The 17006-nt window shown below is 46.4% G+C and overlaps 2 protein-coding genes across 4 annotated transcripts in view; one reads left to right on the top strand and one right to left on the bottom strand.

The window, feature by feature from the left end:
- The window catches only part of LOC118228261 (leucine-rich repeat-containing protein 49-like), a 49396-nt gene extending 41774 nt beyond the window's left edge, over positions 1-7622 (bottom strand). The window contains exons 1-7 of one of the 3 annotated variants that reach the window (XM_035419650.1): positions 7493-7622; positions 5174-5239; positions 4587-4662; positions 4205-4426; positions 3838-3940; positions 3109-3312; positions 1944-2010 (exon numbers count right to left, since the gene is read on the bottom strand). In XM_035419650.1, the coding sequence (XP_035275541.1) occupies positions 1944-2010; positions 3109-3312; positions 3838-3940; positions 4205-4426; positions 4587-4662; positions 5174-5239; positions 7493-7543 (789 nt within the window). In that variant the 5' untranslated portion in view covers positions 7544-7622. Of the gene's footprint in view, positions 1-1943; positions 2011-3108; positions 3313-3837; positions 3941-4204; positions 4427-4586; positions 4663-5173; positions 5240-5433; positions 5782-7492 lie in introns of those variants that run through there. The other 2 variants (XM_035419647.1, XM_035419649.1) reach the window with 2 other exon arrangements.
- Positions 7623-8630: 1008 nt separating this feature from the next.
- Positions 8631-13394, top strand: LOC118228492 (la-related protein 6-like). Its single transcript, XM_035420044.1, has 3 exons — positions 8631-9355; positions 10571-10769; positions 11250-13394. Exons 1-3 carry the CDS (start codon positions 8631-8633, stop codon positions 12399-12401), a joined length of 2076 nt encoding a protein of 691 aa, XP_035275935.1. The 3' UTR covers positions 12402-13394.
- Positions 13395-17006: the final 3612 nt, after the last annotated feature.

Below are 17006 nucleotides of genomic sequence, written 5' to 3'. Positions count from 1 at the left end.
AGCAAAGAAATTTGATGGTCCATCGTGATTTTTCTCCCCCCACAAACAACCCGATCCCAATGCGCGATTCAAGGCCAGACGATTTAAAACGTGGCAGCAGGCAGTAATCGCAGGACAGGACAAGCCCAGGAGCTGAGCAGGAGGAAGTTTCTGAGCAAGCGAGCGCGAGACAGGCCTTCCCCAGACCTGCATCTCCTCACGAACGACTGAAGCGGGCTCCAACCTACAATCTTTCTCTCTTTTCTTTTTTTTTCCTATTCTATTTTTCTTCTATCTTCTATCCCTTTTTTCGGGCGCTGCCGGCGGCCCCGTGCTACCCCCGCGCGAGCGCGCTCTGATCTCTTCAATGCCGTTTGAGCGCCGGCGACCCGAGCCGGACCTCTCGCAAAAAACCCACCGGCGGGGAAGGTCCACAAAGCCGGCATTCATGCGACCGAGACCTCGCCGCGGCCCGAGAAACGAACGCGCCGGCGAAACTTTCCTTTCGCGGTTGAAAGGCGGACCACCCTGCCAAACGTCTTGTCCCTTTGATAGCCGTGGAAAAAAAATAATAATGAGAATCTTAAAAAAAGGGAATTAATGAATAACAATACAAAGCTGCGAGACGAAGAGTCCGTTTGGACGAACTTGGGGAGAGGAAGTGAGCTGCAAACAGACCCTGGACTGTTTATCTTTCCTGTTTGTTTTTTTTTCTCCCCCTGAGGTTTGTTAAAACTGTGAAAGCCCTGCGACCACACACACAGTCTGCTTCAATGTGTTTAGCACAAGTGAGCCATAGCAACGCAGCCTGTGGCCGCGAGCAGGCATCCATTACCGCGCAGAGCCCTTCGCCATGTCCCAAGGCCCTCGGTAATATCGGCCTCTTACCGGAACGCGCTGTCAAATTCGGCCTGCTAAATCCATTGTCCGGAGCTTCTGAGCTTCTGTCACACGGCGTTTAAAACATCCCCCGGCTACACTTATCCTCTAGCTCAGCGGTTCCAGAACTGCGGCTTGTGAGCTGCTGGCGTTCAAGCGGGTTACAAGATGTGAAAAAAGATCCAATGATGCACATTAACACCGGCCAGGATGAAACGCTGAACAACTTATGTGCACAGTACTAACTACAACGTACTGCCAGTGCAGTTGTTTTAAAGCTTTAATTCCATATCATGCTTGGTTGGGTTCGATTTAAGGAGTGGGTCACAGGAAAAGAGTTCACTGGCGAAGCGGGTCATGGGCTGTTGGAGTTTAAGGACCGCTGCTCTAGTCAGTCCACCCAGCCTCAGACACACGGGGGCCCAAAGGGTCCGAGACACAGACGGAGCTGCCGGCCGCCTTTAAGCACGCTGACCGTACCGCCGGCCTCACTAACCCCCCTTTCTCAGCCCCCATTCCCTCGCCAGGGCTAACTGGGGCTTCCGGCCCCCGCGTCCAAGCAACCGGGCCTAAACGGGTTTCCTGGCAACGCCAGGGCGCCAGGCTCGGCCCCCCGGGGTCGACACGCGCGTAACAACCCGCCCCCTCAAAGGAACCCTCATGCGCCAAAGGCCGGAACCGTGCAAGGGGTCCCGCCGCTCAGTTCCCGGAAACAAAACCACAGGGAACGAAAGCGTTAAGCTCCGGCTAGCGGCGCGTGGGCGGCAGCCTAGCAGGCGCGTTTCCACTCAGCCGCTAATGAGAGCGTTCGCGCCCGGCCGTGCCAGCCGAGCGAGCCCGTCGCGCCGCGCCAGGGACCGGCTGTCTGGAGGAGGTGTCTCTCCTGCTCTAACTTTGCGAGCCACAGCGGTGCGCCGTCAGTCATTAAGTACCGACAATACGGTGGGCTAAATTAACGGAGCCTTCACCTCTCGGAGGCTATAGCCGAACGCAAACAGACGGATGAAACATATTTGTGAAAGGCTACTCAAGGCTACTTAACGCAAGTTGGACTTTATCCCATTCTAGCACAGGGGGACTCTTACCTGATTGCCGTGCAGGTCGAGAACGTCCAGTTTCGTCAAGGAGTCCAGATTCCAAATCCTCTTGATTCTGAGAATGAACAGACAAAAAGTGTCATTTTGGTCTGGGTCATAAAACCAAGAGAAAATTGTGAGACGCATTATTTAACATTCCTGGAGGAGTTTTTTTGTTTTAATGACAGTTCATTGAATGTCAATTACTCCACCATCAATTAGGTGAGTAGCTTCTGCCTACTGAATGCAAGGCAACTGCTAAAATAATGTACTTTTAAAACTGTGTGTGTGGTTAAACAGAAATGAAACATTCCTGCATAGGTTACAGAGATCAGCTGCATCAAAGTGACAAAGACATGCTGGCTCAGTCGGTCAAAGTCAGCCCGTTGGATGTCACTCATTTCTATAGGTCAGTGCCGTGTGGTACACTGCTCCAAAGTATCCCTTTGGCTAGGTCAGAATGTTTTTCCTTTCATTTTTTTACAAAAGAAATCTGCCATCATATATGTAGCAAAAAAAAAATCCCACATTAAGGACAGTTAACTTGTGAACTTATGATGTGAAGAATGTAATGGGCATGTGTGGGATTCCTTCCACTCTCAGGATGGGACAAATGCAGGGCAGAACTCCTGCAGTGTGGCCATTTTGTCAGGAATACGGGAGTTGCGTTTCCGTGACTCTGAAAAAGGCCCACTGTAACCCAAAGCTGTGGTACGCCCCCTTTTTTTTTAGAAAGCCAACGGTAAGTGATCCAGAAAGAAAATGTCATGTTTTACAGATTTGGAGGAAAACCAGACTATGGCAATGAGATCCCCGTGGCATTTCCATTCATGGTTTGAAACTTTCATCTCCTCTTGCCCAGCTCTTCAAAGTAAGGTGATACGGGACTTTCATAGGGAAGCGTGCCTTGTGCAGAGATCAACCGCTCGGCAGAAATGTTGCTAATGCGATTGGTCAGATCTTGCAGCATTGACGGAACACGGCAAATACAAGTCAGGGTACACAGATATGTCAAAAGCTCTTCTCGTCATTGGGAAAACAGGCAGACAGACTGCCGGTAAAGCTTTACATGTGCCTGTCAGCGGATGCGTGCATGTTAGCATGTTTGCGTTCGCCTGCGCGCGCGCGAATCGCGCGTCACGCCCGCGAGCTCGACGCGACGCCGGCGCCACACCTGTTCTTGCCCAGCATCAGCACGCGCAGCGAGGCGAGGGCCGAAATGCCGGACATCTCCGCGATGCGGTTGTCATACAGGTCCAGGAAGACCAGGCGCCGCAGGTGGGAGAGGTTCTCGACGCGGGAGATGAGGTTGTGCTGGAAGTTGAGCAGCCGCAGCCTCTCCTCCCCCTCCAGCAGGGGGCACTCCTCCAGGCCACGCCTTACAAGAAAGACACGCACCGTCACATGACCCTGCTGCCTAATGAATGCTCTGCCCTCTGCCTTGCGTCACTGAGACGCACTGCGGACTGGAGGGAGAGCGAATTCCAGTTCAACAGGGCCAGAATGTTACTGGCCTTCAAGACACCTGAGAATATTTACATAATTGACTCCATTACTTGCCTAAGTAACTTGCTCTCATGGTTCTGAAATCCCTGCAAAATATGTTGATAACTGAATGCTGAGCAACATTGGTCTTAGGCTTTACAAAACTGCCGCCTGCTGGCAAGAACATGACACTGCATAAATCATGAGCTACTTACTAATTACCAGTAATCCGTAATTAGTTAGTACATTCAGGCCATTTTTGCTTCTATTATTTATTACTCTCTTTGAAAATTATATACATAGACCCAAGGAAACTGCAACATGGTTCATTTCTGCCACATTAATGACTCTTACCTAGTGAGTCAGGGCTACCGACAAGTGTTCAAACCACAGGATGACTCTCCTACCCCAAACTCACCTGTCCATGTCCAGACGCTCAGGGTTGGAAGTACAGTCCTCGCGAGACCGGAAGGCAAGGGGGAAACTGGGAGGAGTATTCTCCATGAAATGCCTTCTATCACCTGAAACAATATTTTCGTCATTAACCCTTTAAATACCCAAGGATCGGGGAGGGGGGGCGGGAGTCGTACCAAGGGGCAGCTGGGAAAGCTGTTTGAAACAAAGGGCCTATCACTTCGGCCAATGTGAAGCTGCCATCCTGCATAACGTAACTCAGTAAGGCTAACTGGCATTCGAGCCATTCGGATTTGTACCTTTGCAGACAGTGGGTGGAAACATCGCAGGAAGTGGGTGGAAACATCACAGAAAGTCCTGCGAGCTCTTACCTGCTGCCTGAGATAGGCTGGGGTTGCTGTGAGCGTAGGTGGGATCGGCACTGTGGGCGGCACGACGGGACCTGACTCTGTGGGGCTGCTGGCCCGTGTCGCCTGTGAAGCCACAGGGAGCCGCAGCAGGGAACGACAGAAGGGTACACTCAGGGCCTGTGAACTCGCAGTCAAACCCTCGGAGAGGCCTGCCGCCATTGTGAAGGCTGAGCCTGCTTTCTGCTATATTAAGAGAGAGGGAAGAAACAGGGACAAGTCAGAGGGGGTTAATGACCCCAGTTCACGTTCCTACATTAAGCGATCACAAAATCTGAACGGATAAGTTCTGTTTTATCACTAGTAAACAACCGCCAACGTTCACCCGCCATCAATAGCACTGTACCTGGCTTTTGAGGGCTCGTTTTCAGTGGGTCTATGGCCGTTTCTTTGGAAAGTTCTTTGTACAGTCGAAGGTCCAGCTAAGAAATAAAAAAGATGAATATCAGGCTGTTGTCGATGATGGAGAAGGATGCAATGTTGCATTTCGGAGGGTGTGATTCTGCCTGTTGCTGGAATGAAACAGTGCTCTTACAAAAGACAATGGTTAATTTAATTAAGTCCTGAAGAGACATGTGCCTTTGTGTTACCAAGTAAGTGCTGCTTTAAGAGTGAAACTAAAGTTAAGCCTTCATAACTGTTATCTTTTTTTTAAATGCATTGTGTGGGAGGTTACTGAACTCTGAAGACGTTTGTGTATTGTTTGTTGTTCCTGGATGACATCATATGGTTTAAGTTACTTTTATTGTACACAATAAACAAGTGTTGTACTCAATTAAGCTTCCTCGGTTGCTTTTTGATCTGGTTTAAAAACGCTTCCAAATAGCACATCCCTATGCGCATCAGTAGACTATATGTCTTACACCGTGACATGCTTATCGGGACACATATTGTATCGTGAAGCACCTGACAATATCCAGCCCTAATACTCACCCGTCTCTGCGCTAGTCGCTCCGGGGCAAGTGTGTTCATAGCTGTCAGGCGTAATTTTAAATTAACCTGCGGAAGGAATCAACAACACTGTCAGGATCACGGTGTCTCTGCTACTAGCAGGTCAACACCATCATACATGATAAGTAACAGCCTGAACGAAGACACTTAGCTGTAAATATCAGAATCAAAACGTTGTGGTAACTTCCTAACTACTAGTCTTAGCTAACGTTAACTGTTAAAATTGCGGAGAAGCAGCTTACCGTGGGAGTAAGAAATCTTCCCTTATTAACGTTACTATTCTGGGGTTTCTGGGAGCGCATTACAAAGTTGAGCGTTAGCTAAATCCCCCTAAATCAGTTAATATTGGTATGGGGTATTGTTCCCCTCTATAGCTAGATTAGCTGACTACGGTGGAGATAATTCTAGTCAACTAGCTTTGATAACGTTGTGCCAACGAAATGTGTATTTTGTGGTTAGAGCAAGGGAGTTCGAGTTAAGTTGCGTTCATTTTCAGTTTCATGAAATCAAACAGAAAAGACACAAATATAACGTTAGCGCTGCTATGACTCCTTAGATTGCACTTCCTTGGCAACGATGTCGTTTTGTTGTTAGCTACACCAACATCCTCTCCTACTTAGAAAACATTCCGAAAGAGCTATAACACAATTTTCAGAAGTTCCTACACAGTATGAATAGCGCGAGGCAATTCACCTGTAGGGCTGCCAGAACGTATATTGTTTGCGAAATATGTATTTCTCCATATGCGAAAACAACAAAACCTCTAACCCAGTGCTAGATTCACTCATGTATTCATAAATTTGTTCAGACAATACGTATATGATAACTTTCATTATAATTTGTTCACTAGAATTAATCCAGGCAACATAAAACATATTTTGCCTCGACACAGATTTTCAGATATGATTCCCTGGTTCTTTCCAATTCCTACAGGTCCACCTAGCAGCACTTAATGTTTAAAGTAACATTTTAAGCAAAATTATATGTTGTGTGTGCAGTGTCATCTCCTCTTCAGTTACCTGTTAGCACTGTTATGTCTACAACCACATATTATCTGTTGGTTGGTGTTTTCTTTGAGGCAAGAGATAAAGGGATAATCAAAATCCATGAAACAGCTCACACTGCCGCCAGGAGACATGTAAGGGATCAATATAATTTTTTCTGTTGTGATACAATACGCATAGGGGCTTGGCCAGTCAGACCTCTCTGGGTTACAGCAGGCTATAAATATCTTGTCTGACTCAGAATGTGAGTGTGACGTGGGACAGAGGCAATTTGCAGCAATCAGTAATTAAATTAACTACACAAAGAGACACACAAAATGACTTTCGCTACCGCACAGCAGCCTTGAAAAAATATGCTAATCAAAATTGAAATGGAGAACACAAAAAAAACAAAAAACAAGAGGAACAGAAAAGGGAGAGTGAGGCAGGAAAGTCCCCAGCCCACCCCTTGATGAGTCAGAGAGTCACATGACTTTGTGGGCATGTCCTAAACAGCTGGAGGAGCTCTTACCACACAAAGCAGTCTGTCAGCTGAAGGAGGCCAAAAAAAATCACCTACCCACTGTCATCACATCTAAAACCCAAAATCACACCGGCGAGGAATTTCTTTCCTTGTGAGCCACATAATCAACCACAATCCAGGCAGGATTAATATAGATTAAACAGAAAGTACCTTCAGCAGAAGATCACTATGTTATGTTGTAGACAAGGACAGGGTGCATACTACACACACAATCCCTAGCTCACCACAGTCAGAAACCTGCCAATTAGGTCTGTTTTTAATTAAAATTTCACTACTAAACAACCATAGATAGTCTATTAATTTATTTATCATCATTCAGCCACCCAGCATGATCATGTATTATAATATTTAAAAATTCACAAACATGGTAGTGGTTAATAGAAAAACATAGAATTTTGACGGGGTGATATGGGGGGTTATGTTTGTTGGGGACATTTGTTGTCTGCTTAGTTTTTATGCTTTTGATTGCTGTCTCAAAATGGCTGGTGCCCTCCCAACAAAGGACAAAGGACCTCAAGAAATGGAGGGGCTTAAACACAGCCTGCTCAAGATGAGAGTGCTGATGTGGTACGCTGACCCTGCAGGAAAAAACCCTGCTGGCCAGCTCTCTATTCCTGCTGTGTTGACAGTTAGGGCATTTATCATGTTGTTAAATTATAGCCCCCCCACCAAAAGAAAAAGTGCAGTAAGTGCTTGCACCAACTGTGCACCCCCTAATCAATGACATCTCACAGAAGACGACATGCCCATTTGCCAGCAGAAACATTACATTACCCTCTGCTGGAGTTTACTGCTGCCTCCACTGAGTGATGTTCCCAGCACCATAGCGATCAACAACAGGGTGCAAACCAAAGCAAGGCTTTGCACTGCATAAGCGTGAGTCACTTTACCAGCAGGCCATTTCAGGCCAAGAGGAATAATACATTTCTCTCAAGCTCACAATTTTCTTTGCCACTGGATAATTTACTACAACACTGGAGGAATAACAAATTAGTTGCAGCTAGACCTGAGAACAAAACATTGTTTTAAAAATGGCACATGCTGATCATGCAAAAGATAATGTAGCATCTAAGCAACATAGATGCCGTCGTAAAATATACGTTTACTTCAGCTGAGTCCAATTAATTTTATTTGATGAAAGAGCTCAGCCACCTCTGATCGCCTGGAGGTGCTTTGTCACATTGAAATGTGTTGGGGAGCGTGATGGCTTTTCTTTAGCTTCCTACAGCCACATTGTGCCTCTAGCAGACTGGAGAGAAGTACACAGATTAGTATTCAGTATGAAAGATCTACATCTTTATTTTAATCATTGTATTCCTTGGGAGAAAAAAGTGTACAGCAGATAACCGTCAAAATAATTTAAAACGAAAAGTATGAATGGAACAAACATTGTTTTCTACAGACCCAGAGTGGCACTGTGGTACATCTGCAATGACAACCGTTTCATGGGGAAGGGACAGCCAGGTGCCATAACGATAAAGTGGCTTTAAAAGGAGAACAACAGGGTTTGTGGCAAGCTAATCAACAATCGCCAGCAGCTATTAGGTGAAATCACAATTTAGGCCTGATTCGCAGGAGAAAATCTGGATGAAATTAAAGACTGAAACGAGCACACCGCTGTTCGTTCGTTCAGTGCCTTAGTATGCTCTTTGTTGAGCTTATTTTGTGCCTCAATAAAAAGAAATAGACCAGCTTTCTCCGATCTAAAATGTAAAGCCTATTATCCAATTTGCAGTCCGTCAAACCAGCACGTCCATCCAATTGATATACGTGCATTTCCCATTTCTGATTGCATTATGTTAACCGTTTCATAAAATTGTCACCCCACCCCCTTCCTTATTTAAAGTCATGTTATTTGGCAGCAAAACCCCTTTAGAAAATCTAACGATTAAAAAACGACGGCAGTGGAAAAATGCACACCATAATCAATGCGTTTCTCCGCTGTTTATCCTTTCTTTTGCCTCCCCCTTGGCTTCAGCTCGGTTTTTGCTGGTGGGTTGGGGATGAGTGTAGAAAAACTGCATGGCCCAATCCCAGAGCTCGTTTCAAAGGGACAAAGCCTCTTACAGATCAGGAAGTAAGAACACAAAATCCTTCCACCTCCGCCACTTCCCCTGTTCAGAGTTGCGTCTCGCTAGCTGCTAGCCCCGTGCTTCCCCAGGGGTCTCCGTGGGGCAGAATCTGGGAGCCGTGGCAAGCTGTGGAGCGCAACTTTTGGATTCCATTCGCTATCCGACAGCGCTGGTGCCAAACGCGTCAGGTCCCAAATTATCCGAATCCTTCCTTTTGCAAAACGAGTGCTGGAAAAAGCTGCGCTGTAGCTGAAAAAGAGCTGGGTGTAATCGTTTGTGAAGAGGAGGGAAGGAACGAGCTGGGAAGGGAAGCGTTCGTTCCGGGCATGAGCGCGACGATGGAGCTGCCCAGCTCGCTTGAATCCTTGACGGATTCGGCTGGACTGACAGTAACCGGGATGGTCATGGATCGACAGGTACAGGAGATGGGGACCCAAGTAACAATAACTGTGGCTATTGAGGCTGCTGAAGACGAAGACCCTTCGGAAGTGCTTTCCCCAAACCACCTAGATATCCATGGGGGCAGCTGTAGTGAAGACGACGCTGGGAGACACGATAAATCCAGGTAACCTTAGTCTGTCTAGTAGCAGCAATGACATTTTACTTCATATAGCCTACCTTGTGCTGAGGAAGTAATAGTTGTAACCGTAACCGTGTAGGCTATGACCACAGTCCACTGTAATATAAAACATTGTAGGCAACTTGGCTATATGTGTATTACCGAAAGTGTTCTTTCATTTTGGGGCATTAACTTTAACTCGAATATGAACTGCGCCTTCTAGTTTAGGCTTTTTATTCGGATCACCTGTGAGCACGCGTTGTAATACCATTGACGTAAAAGAACCTTTCAAATCGAAAATGGCATGGTGACTTGTTGGTGTGGCTAGAATCTTGCGTAATTCCAGGGCAATTCCGGTTTTATTGAATTTCTTATTGGCTTTATTTACTAACCGCTGGTTAAATTGATATCATGCGTTAGTGCAGTTGTCATTTCGCGAGTAATGTTTCTCACAGGTTTGAGAAAGGTAGATTGATTGTCCGTTCAGTGAGTTTAATAAGGGAAAATTGCGCTATCAGATGCATCAGAGTCTTCCTCTAGTCAAACCGAGTGTCAAGTGCCGGGTCAAGAAAAATTAAACTCAAGTGACGTCACATCGAGAGTAGTTTATTGATTCGTCAGGTGGGTGATGGGTATAATGTTGTATCGGCGAAATTGGAAACACGCTGAAACCTATGCACATGAATCAGAGTGCTTGGTTTTCGCAAAGTTAAAACGGCAGCATGGCTGGCATGGCAGTAGCCCTGCAATGTGGGTGGGAGCCTGGGCCGTGTGTTGGGATTGAGCACTCTCCAGATGGAGAGGTCTTGGCTGTTTGGTTCATATCGGCTTGGAACACCCTGGTGTTGAAGCTCTGGCCAGGACACATTGTAGGGTCACATTCTCAGTCGAACAAGGATCGGTAGGCTTCTCAGTGGATTCCTGTGAGTCTTCGGGAATGGATTTTTCCTGTATGGTGGGCTTGAAAAGAGAGGCTGGCTTTAGCTGATGTAAACCCACCCCATGAATTCCTGCCTGTACCCTAAATCTAATCTCTTCCACCGCCACTGTTGTATGGAGAGTGTTTTGGCCTAATGGCTGGCATGCATAACCTGGTTGGATGCTGCAGGTTGATGGTTGAAGTGAGCTTCTTCCCCTTCACTGCAACTTGCTTTGAATTTGGGGAATGGGCTGTTCCGGATAATTGATCATTTGGGTGCAATGAAACCCTCTCACCTGTAGTGGAGCAGGCACCAGCGGAGGGGAGCTGGAGGAGGAGAGCTGGCAGCCCCCGGACCCCGATCTGACGCAGAAGCTCGTGGCACAGATCGAATACTACCTTTCAGACGAGAACCTGGAGCACGACGCCTTTCTGCTCAAACACGTCCGTCGCAACAAGATGGGCTTCGTCAGCGTCAAGCTGCTGACCTCTTTCAAAAAGGTATGATTGGTCGGTCGGCTCCTGCATGCTCTGCTTTGTTTAACATGTAGAAACTAGGCCGCTGTTGACATTCTGTTTCCGGGGCATTCTCTGTATAGAGATGTTAATATGGCAATTTGATGTTCTGATTCAGTTGTCACCAGCTTTATGAAAATTATACCTTCAAATTGAAAACCCCTGGTGAACAAGTTGTTAAACTTAGTTAAAATAATTGCCCATTTTGAAAATGTGATTTTTTTTTTTTAAATCATACATTTTAGAGGCTGAAATTAATACTGTTCTGCATCTGTCAATTTTGGCATTGTCGCATTGCAGTAACATGATTTGATACAGAGCTGATATTGTTACATTTACGACATAATAACCTAGATCTTCATTTTTTCACACTCAGGAGACATAAAGTGAAGTAAGTTCCATCTGATAAGACGTGAGGAATTTTTGCCGACCTCCATTTTCTGATTCCTAATCTTATCTTGTCAGGTGAAGCACCTCACGCGAGACTGGCGAACAACGGCGTACGCGCTGAGGCAGTCGACGCTGCTCGAGCTGAACGAGGAGGGGCGGAAGGTGCGTCGGCGGACGCTGGTGCCCGTGTTCGCCAGCGAGAGCCTGCCCAGCCGCATGCTGCTGCTCAGCGAGCTGCAGCACTGGCCGGAGCTGGGCGTGGCCCAGAGGGGCGGGGGCGGGGACGCTGGGACGGGGCAGGAGGGCGGGGACGGCGGCGCCGGCGGCAACGGGGGCGGGGCGGCGCAGCAGGAACCCCTCATGGAGGTTCTGCTCAGAGCTTTCGGGGCGTTTGGCGCCATCTCGTCGGTGCGGGTGCTGAAGCCGGGAAAGGACCTGCCGTCCGACCTGAAGAAGCTGAGCGCCCGCTACGCCCAGCTGGGCACCGAGGAGTGCGCCATTGTGGAGTTCGAGGAGGTGGAGGCCGCCATCAAGGCCCACGAAGCCATGGGGGGCGAGACGGAGGACGGGGCTGGCGCCCAGGGCCTGAAGGTGGTGCTTATCGGGACCAAGCCCCCCAAGAAGAAGGTCCCCAAAGACCGGCAGCGGGAGGAGGGGGGCCTGCGCAAGAGCCGCTCCCTGAACAGCCGGGTGCGGGAGCTGCAGTACCTGGGCGACGACTCCGCCTGCAGCTCCTCAGAGACGGAGAGCAACCCCACCTCCCCCCGGCTGGCCCGCAAGGCCCGGTCCACCAACAAGCTGAGCCCCACCACGGGCGGAGGCGCGGCCTACCAGCAGAACAACCACCTGAGCCCCGGCGTCTCGCCCCGCTCCAGCCCCTGGTCCAGCCCCCGCGCCAGCCCCTGCTCCCAGCGCAAGTCCCCCCACGGCCACAAGTCGCCCCTGGCCAGCGAGGGCCGGCTGAGCCCGGAGTCGGGTCGGCGCTGGGCGGACTACTCCTCGGACAGCAGCCTGACGCCGTCGGGCAGCCCCTGGGTGCAGCGGCGCCGGCAGGTGGCCTCCCAGGAGAGCAGCCCGGTGGGCAGCCCCATGCTGGGCCGGAAGATCCAGAACGCCGACGGGCTGCCCCCGGGCGTGGTGAGGCTCCCCCGGGGGCCGGACGGGACCCGCGGTTTCCAATGCGCCTCACTGGGACAGAGGGGCGCTGCTGCGACCGCCCAAACCTGATCTTGCCACGCTGAGAGTACCGTACCTCGATCCCCTGTGTCCTAATTCCCGAGTCACCTTGCAGTACTGCTGAAAGACGAGTGCTGTCTAGAGTCTAAGCCCAAGGCCTGTACTCTACCACACTGCCCCTCTCACTAAATGGGCCAGATGAGAATTCTGATTGAATGCAAGGTTTGCCTTGTATTTTTTTATTTTTTTCCTTTTGTAAGCTATTTGTTTGTTTACGCGTGGTTAAACTTGATTTGAAACTGTTGGGAATTGATTTATAAGCTATGCTTTAAAACTGTTACTTCTGTCCGAGAATTTTCTTTCTGATTTCTGAGAAATCCCCACTTAAGTTTGAATTTTTTTTTTGTTTGTTTGTTTGATGGCAAGCTGCACACGGCAATTGAAAACGCATCTCTGTCGGTTGTGATCTTCCTGAAATGAGGTGGGAGGTGTAATTGATTTCCGTAAGATTTTGTTTAAGAACAGTGTCTTGAGTCTTATATTGTGTTTACAAAAACGGAACAACCTGAAGCACTTTGTTAGCGAATTACGTAAAAGTGTGTGACAGTGTAAGTCTTGTATTCTGTTTCACCGTAGGCCTTTTGTCATTCGTTCATTGTGAATATTACAAAAAATGACACTGACATTCTGTCACTTGTGGCCATGGTTATCTCTTTATTTTCATATTGGAACCGTGTTTTCCACTGTAATAGTTTTTTTTTTTCCCCACTAACGTTTTCCCTCGTAGCAGTTTAGTAAATAAAAGTAGGACATTTAGGGGTCGCTGTTTAGCAGTGCAAAGGGGAGTGCTCTCGCTGAAAGGAAGTGGGATTTCTCTGCATTTCCTGTGAATGTGACGTACGCATGGGTATGCGAGTGGGGCATGGGGGGGGGGGGGGGGGGGGGGGGGTCAGCTTTGACATTTGCCTCGACTGTGAGGGGGCACTGAAATGCAAAGTGTATTTTCTTGTACAAATAAAGCACTAAATACCGCATTTCATTTGACATGGTATGAAACTATTTTCTAAGTTGATGAAATTTTGCATGGTTAATGTGGGTAGTCCATGTGCCCACTATTTTATAAGCAGAATGAAAAGCTTTTTTGTGTTTCAGCCTCTACAGTGAAGTACTCCTCTGTCTTAAGTGGAAAGAATGAATCACACACAGAATATGCTGTTCCATTTATTCCATTATTTCCATAACTCTTATCATTGACCAGGTGGTTTATTATATACTGACATTTTCATGCATGGATGCTACCACTAACTGGAAAAGGCCTGGATTGCAATGAGGTGTACTTACTGGATTGGAAGATTTTTATATTGATTTATCGACCATATCAACATCCTCAAAATAGTATTTTTGTCTTCGGGTACTATTCATTTATCTATTCAAATATATATATACCTGCCAAAAAAAAAATCTAGCCTGCTGTAGGCAAAACAAGCTGTCACCTGACAATAAAACAAGACCAGGTCAAAACCTAGTGTATGGCTGGATCTCTCCTGCCGACCAATGGTGTAACTTCATAACTCGGCCGACCTATGGTGTAACTTCGTCACTCACTCAGTCACTGAGTCACAGACATTCGCGTTTGTAGGGCTGGCCCCGCTGTTGCGGTCCAGCCAAATACTGTCGATACTAGCCTTTCATGGTTAAAAAAAAGCCAAGCTCTCTCTCTCTCTCTCTCTCTCTCTATATATATATATATATATACTTGAGCCTTAAAATCTGGTGCCTTAAGGACAAATCCATTGTTAAAAATGACAGATTCAGTACTCTGAGGTGTTTTTCATAAAAGGAATACCGAGTTCTGATGCATTTTTGACATTTTTGAAGATGTTAGAGTGGCCACTGATTAATATGTACTACAGCCTATAGCAAAAGCCTGTCTTTCAGCCTGGCACTGCAGTGTCATTCTTGTTCTAAGGTTAATGTTTCAAAGGGAATGGAAGGTGTGTTCGTGTTCAGAGGGACGTAGATGAGCACGTCATAAAATATTAATTGAAGCAAAGCAATCTCTGATTGGACCATATAGAATTTATTCAGGATTGGTCCATTGAAACAGTGCTAGATAAACTCATGTGACCTTTTCCTTGTGGTAAGAGGGGTGGGAGGAGGAAGTGGAGAGCCCCCTGCTTCCTTGAATCTGAATTGGTTGCTGCTTTAAATTTTTTTTTTTTTAAAAACAGTCATTCTGCAGCAAGAGTAAAATTCCCTTACTATAAAGCTATATACTTCAGAGATTAAGGTTGGTAAATAGGTGTCATGTACAGGGGACAGTTTAAGAACTTATTCAACAGGGGTAAAGCATGCAAGCACTCTCACACATTGCAGGTTATCACAGGATACAGGACGTGGTGTTTTATTGGATGCTAGGCTTTTAGTATTGGTTTGGATGGCAAGAGCTTGAGAGAGGCCAGTATGTTGAACAGGGGGCGTCTAAAAATAGTCCAAAGCACTGCAAAAAAATTTGACAGTGGTTTGAGAGATCTTTAAAATGTTGCTTTGATAGTCACTGTTCGGCAGCGGCAGTGTGTCTGTCCCTGGCTGTTAGGCAATCTGTGTGTGGCTGCTGTGAAAGTGAGCAAGCGTGAAAATGTGACTCAAGCACACTGACCCACAGTAATGTTTAAACGTCGTTCTCTAGTGTTTTGTCCAGCAATCTTTGACCCACCCACTTTTGTGCAAATATTCTATTGGCCAATTCTGGTGGGTGGTGGGGGTGGGACCAACAGCACTCTTCACTCTGTTCTGAAGGAGGACATTGCATCATACACGCCATTGCATTTCTGAGATTCTTGTTTCATTGTCTCAATATGTATCTTTGAGCCTAGTCTGACTCGTAAGTACAAAATTACTTTATGAATAACAGAACTGAATATGGTCTCACAATATGCATTGGAGTAAAGATTATGTGAAAACATTTGGGTATTGAGGGTGAGTATCCTCTGTAATACCCCATGGTCTTTTGTTATAGCATAAGCACAGAATATTAAACATAATAGCTCATCTTTAGAAAATATATTCAGGATTGTCTATTACATAATTTTGAGTACTCCATATGTAAATGTAGTTTTTTTATTTAAAGCTTTTACAGGAAAGCTAATACACTGTATTTACATAGCAAATACCAGCAAAATCCACTAACCAGTGGGACCCAACAGATTTAAACACAAGCACACCATCCCTGGAGAGGAACAAATTACCTGCAGTCTCTGTGATCTCCATGGCAACCTCAAGTCCATTCCAAGTAACAGTCACTGATTTGATTGGCCATAAATAGCAGTGAAATTGAGAATTTCCCTACATTTCAATAACCATGCTTTGCATTCGTCCTTGTTTTCCTTTAAGTCTTCATTTTAAAATCAATTTTTATTGATTTGGTTTTTAGCTGGCTTCATGGCAAACACACAAAGTATTTTTTCAATTTCTATGTTGTGTAGAAGGGCTTGTTTACACTAGTTTGTGTGTGTGTCTGTGTATGTGTCCTTGTGTGCAAAAAATCCTGCTAGGAATACACTGCAGTCAGCTCCCTATTGGGTCTCTCTGGAAATAGCAGAAGCCTATTAAAACACAACATGTACATATATTTTTCTACAAAGCATTTAAAAGCTTGCTTGATTCTTATTTTATAGTTTCTCACTCAATCCCTGTTGTTGGTTCGCTGCATTACTATTGTAACTCCAGTTTTGCTCCCAAACATGTTCTGAAAAATATATCACAACAATCAAGCCACTTATTCATCACAGATGCATATATACTTTGTTTCCAAAAGTATGTGGTCACCCCTTCTAAGTAGTGGTTTTGGCTATTTCGGCCACACGCGTTGCTAACAGGTGCATAAAATCAAGGAGTGGAGTGATGAATCATACTTCACTATCTGGCAGTCTAACAGACAAATCTGGGTTTGGCAGAATGAACAGTGCCAACAGTAAAGTTTGGTGGAGGAGGAATAATGGTCTGGGGCCATTTTTCATGGTTTGGGCTAGGCCTCTTAGGTCCAGTGAAGGGACATCTAAATGCTACAGCATATAATGACATTCTAGAGAATTGCGTGCTTCCAACTTTGCGGCAACAGTTTGGGGAAGGCCCTTTCCTGTTTCAGCATGACAATTCCCTCGTGCACAAAGCACGAAAAGAAAGGGTTTGTCGAGTTTGCTGGGAAAGAACTTGATTGACCTGCACAGAGCCCTGACCTCTACCCCATCAAACACCTTTAGGATGAATTGGAATGCTGACTGCGAGCCAGGCCCTATGCGCAACATCAGTGCCCAACTTCACTAGTGCACTTGTGGCTGAATGGAAGCGAATCCTTGCAGCCATGTTCCGAAATCTACTGGAAAGCCTTCCCAGAAGAGTGGAGACTTTTACAGTAGCATAGGAGGGTCCAACTCTTAGCATATTAATGCCCATCATTTTGGAGTGAGATGTTCAACAAGTACATATGGGGACGATGTTCAGAAGTCCACATACTTTTGGAAATGTAGTGTAGAACATATACTTAGTTCTACTGAAAAGGGTGGTGAAATGAGTTATTGTGATTTAATCACATCTCCTTTCTTTAAAATTATGACTGGTGAAAAAACTGTAATATATTTTTTTCTACTACATTTT

Source organism: Anguilla anguilla, chromosome 5 (genome assembly GCF_013347855.1).
Source record: "Anguilla anguilla isolate fAngAng1 chromosome 5, fAngAng1.pri, whole genome shotgun sequence".
Classification (NCBI taxonomy): domain Eukaryota; kingdom Metazoa; phylum Chordata; class Actinopteri; order Anguilliformes; family Anguillidae; genus Anguilla; species Anguilla anguilla.
Note: the sequence above shows the minus strand (reverse complement) of the source record. Positions and strands in the feature narration are given on the sequence as shown.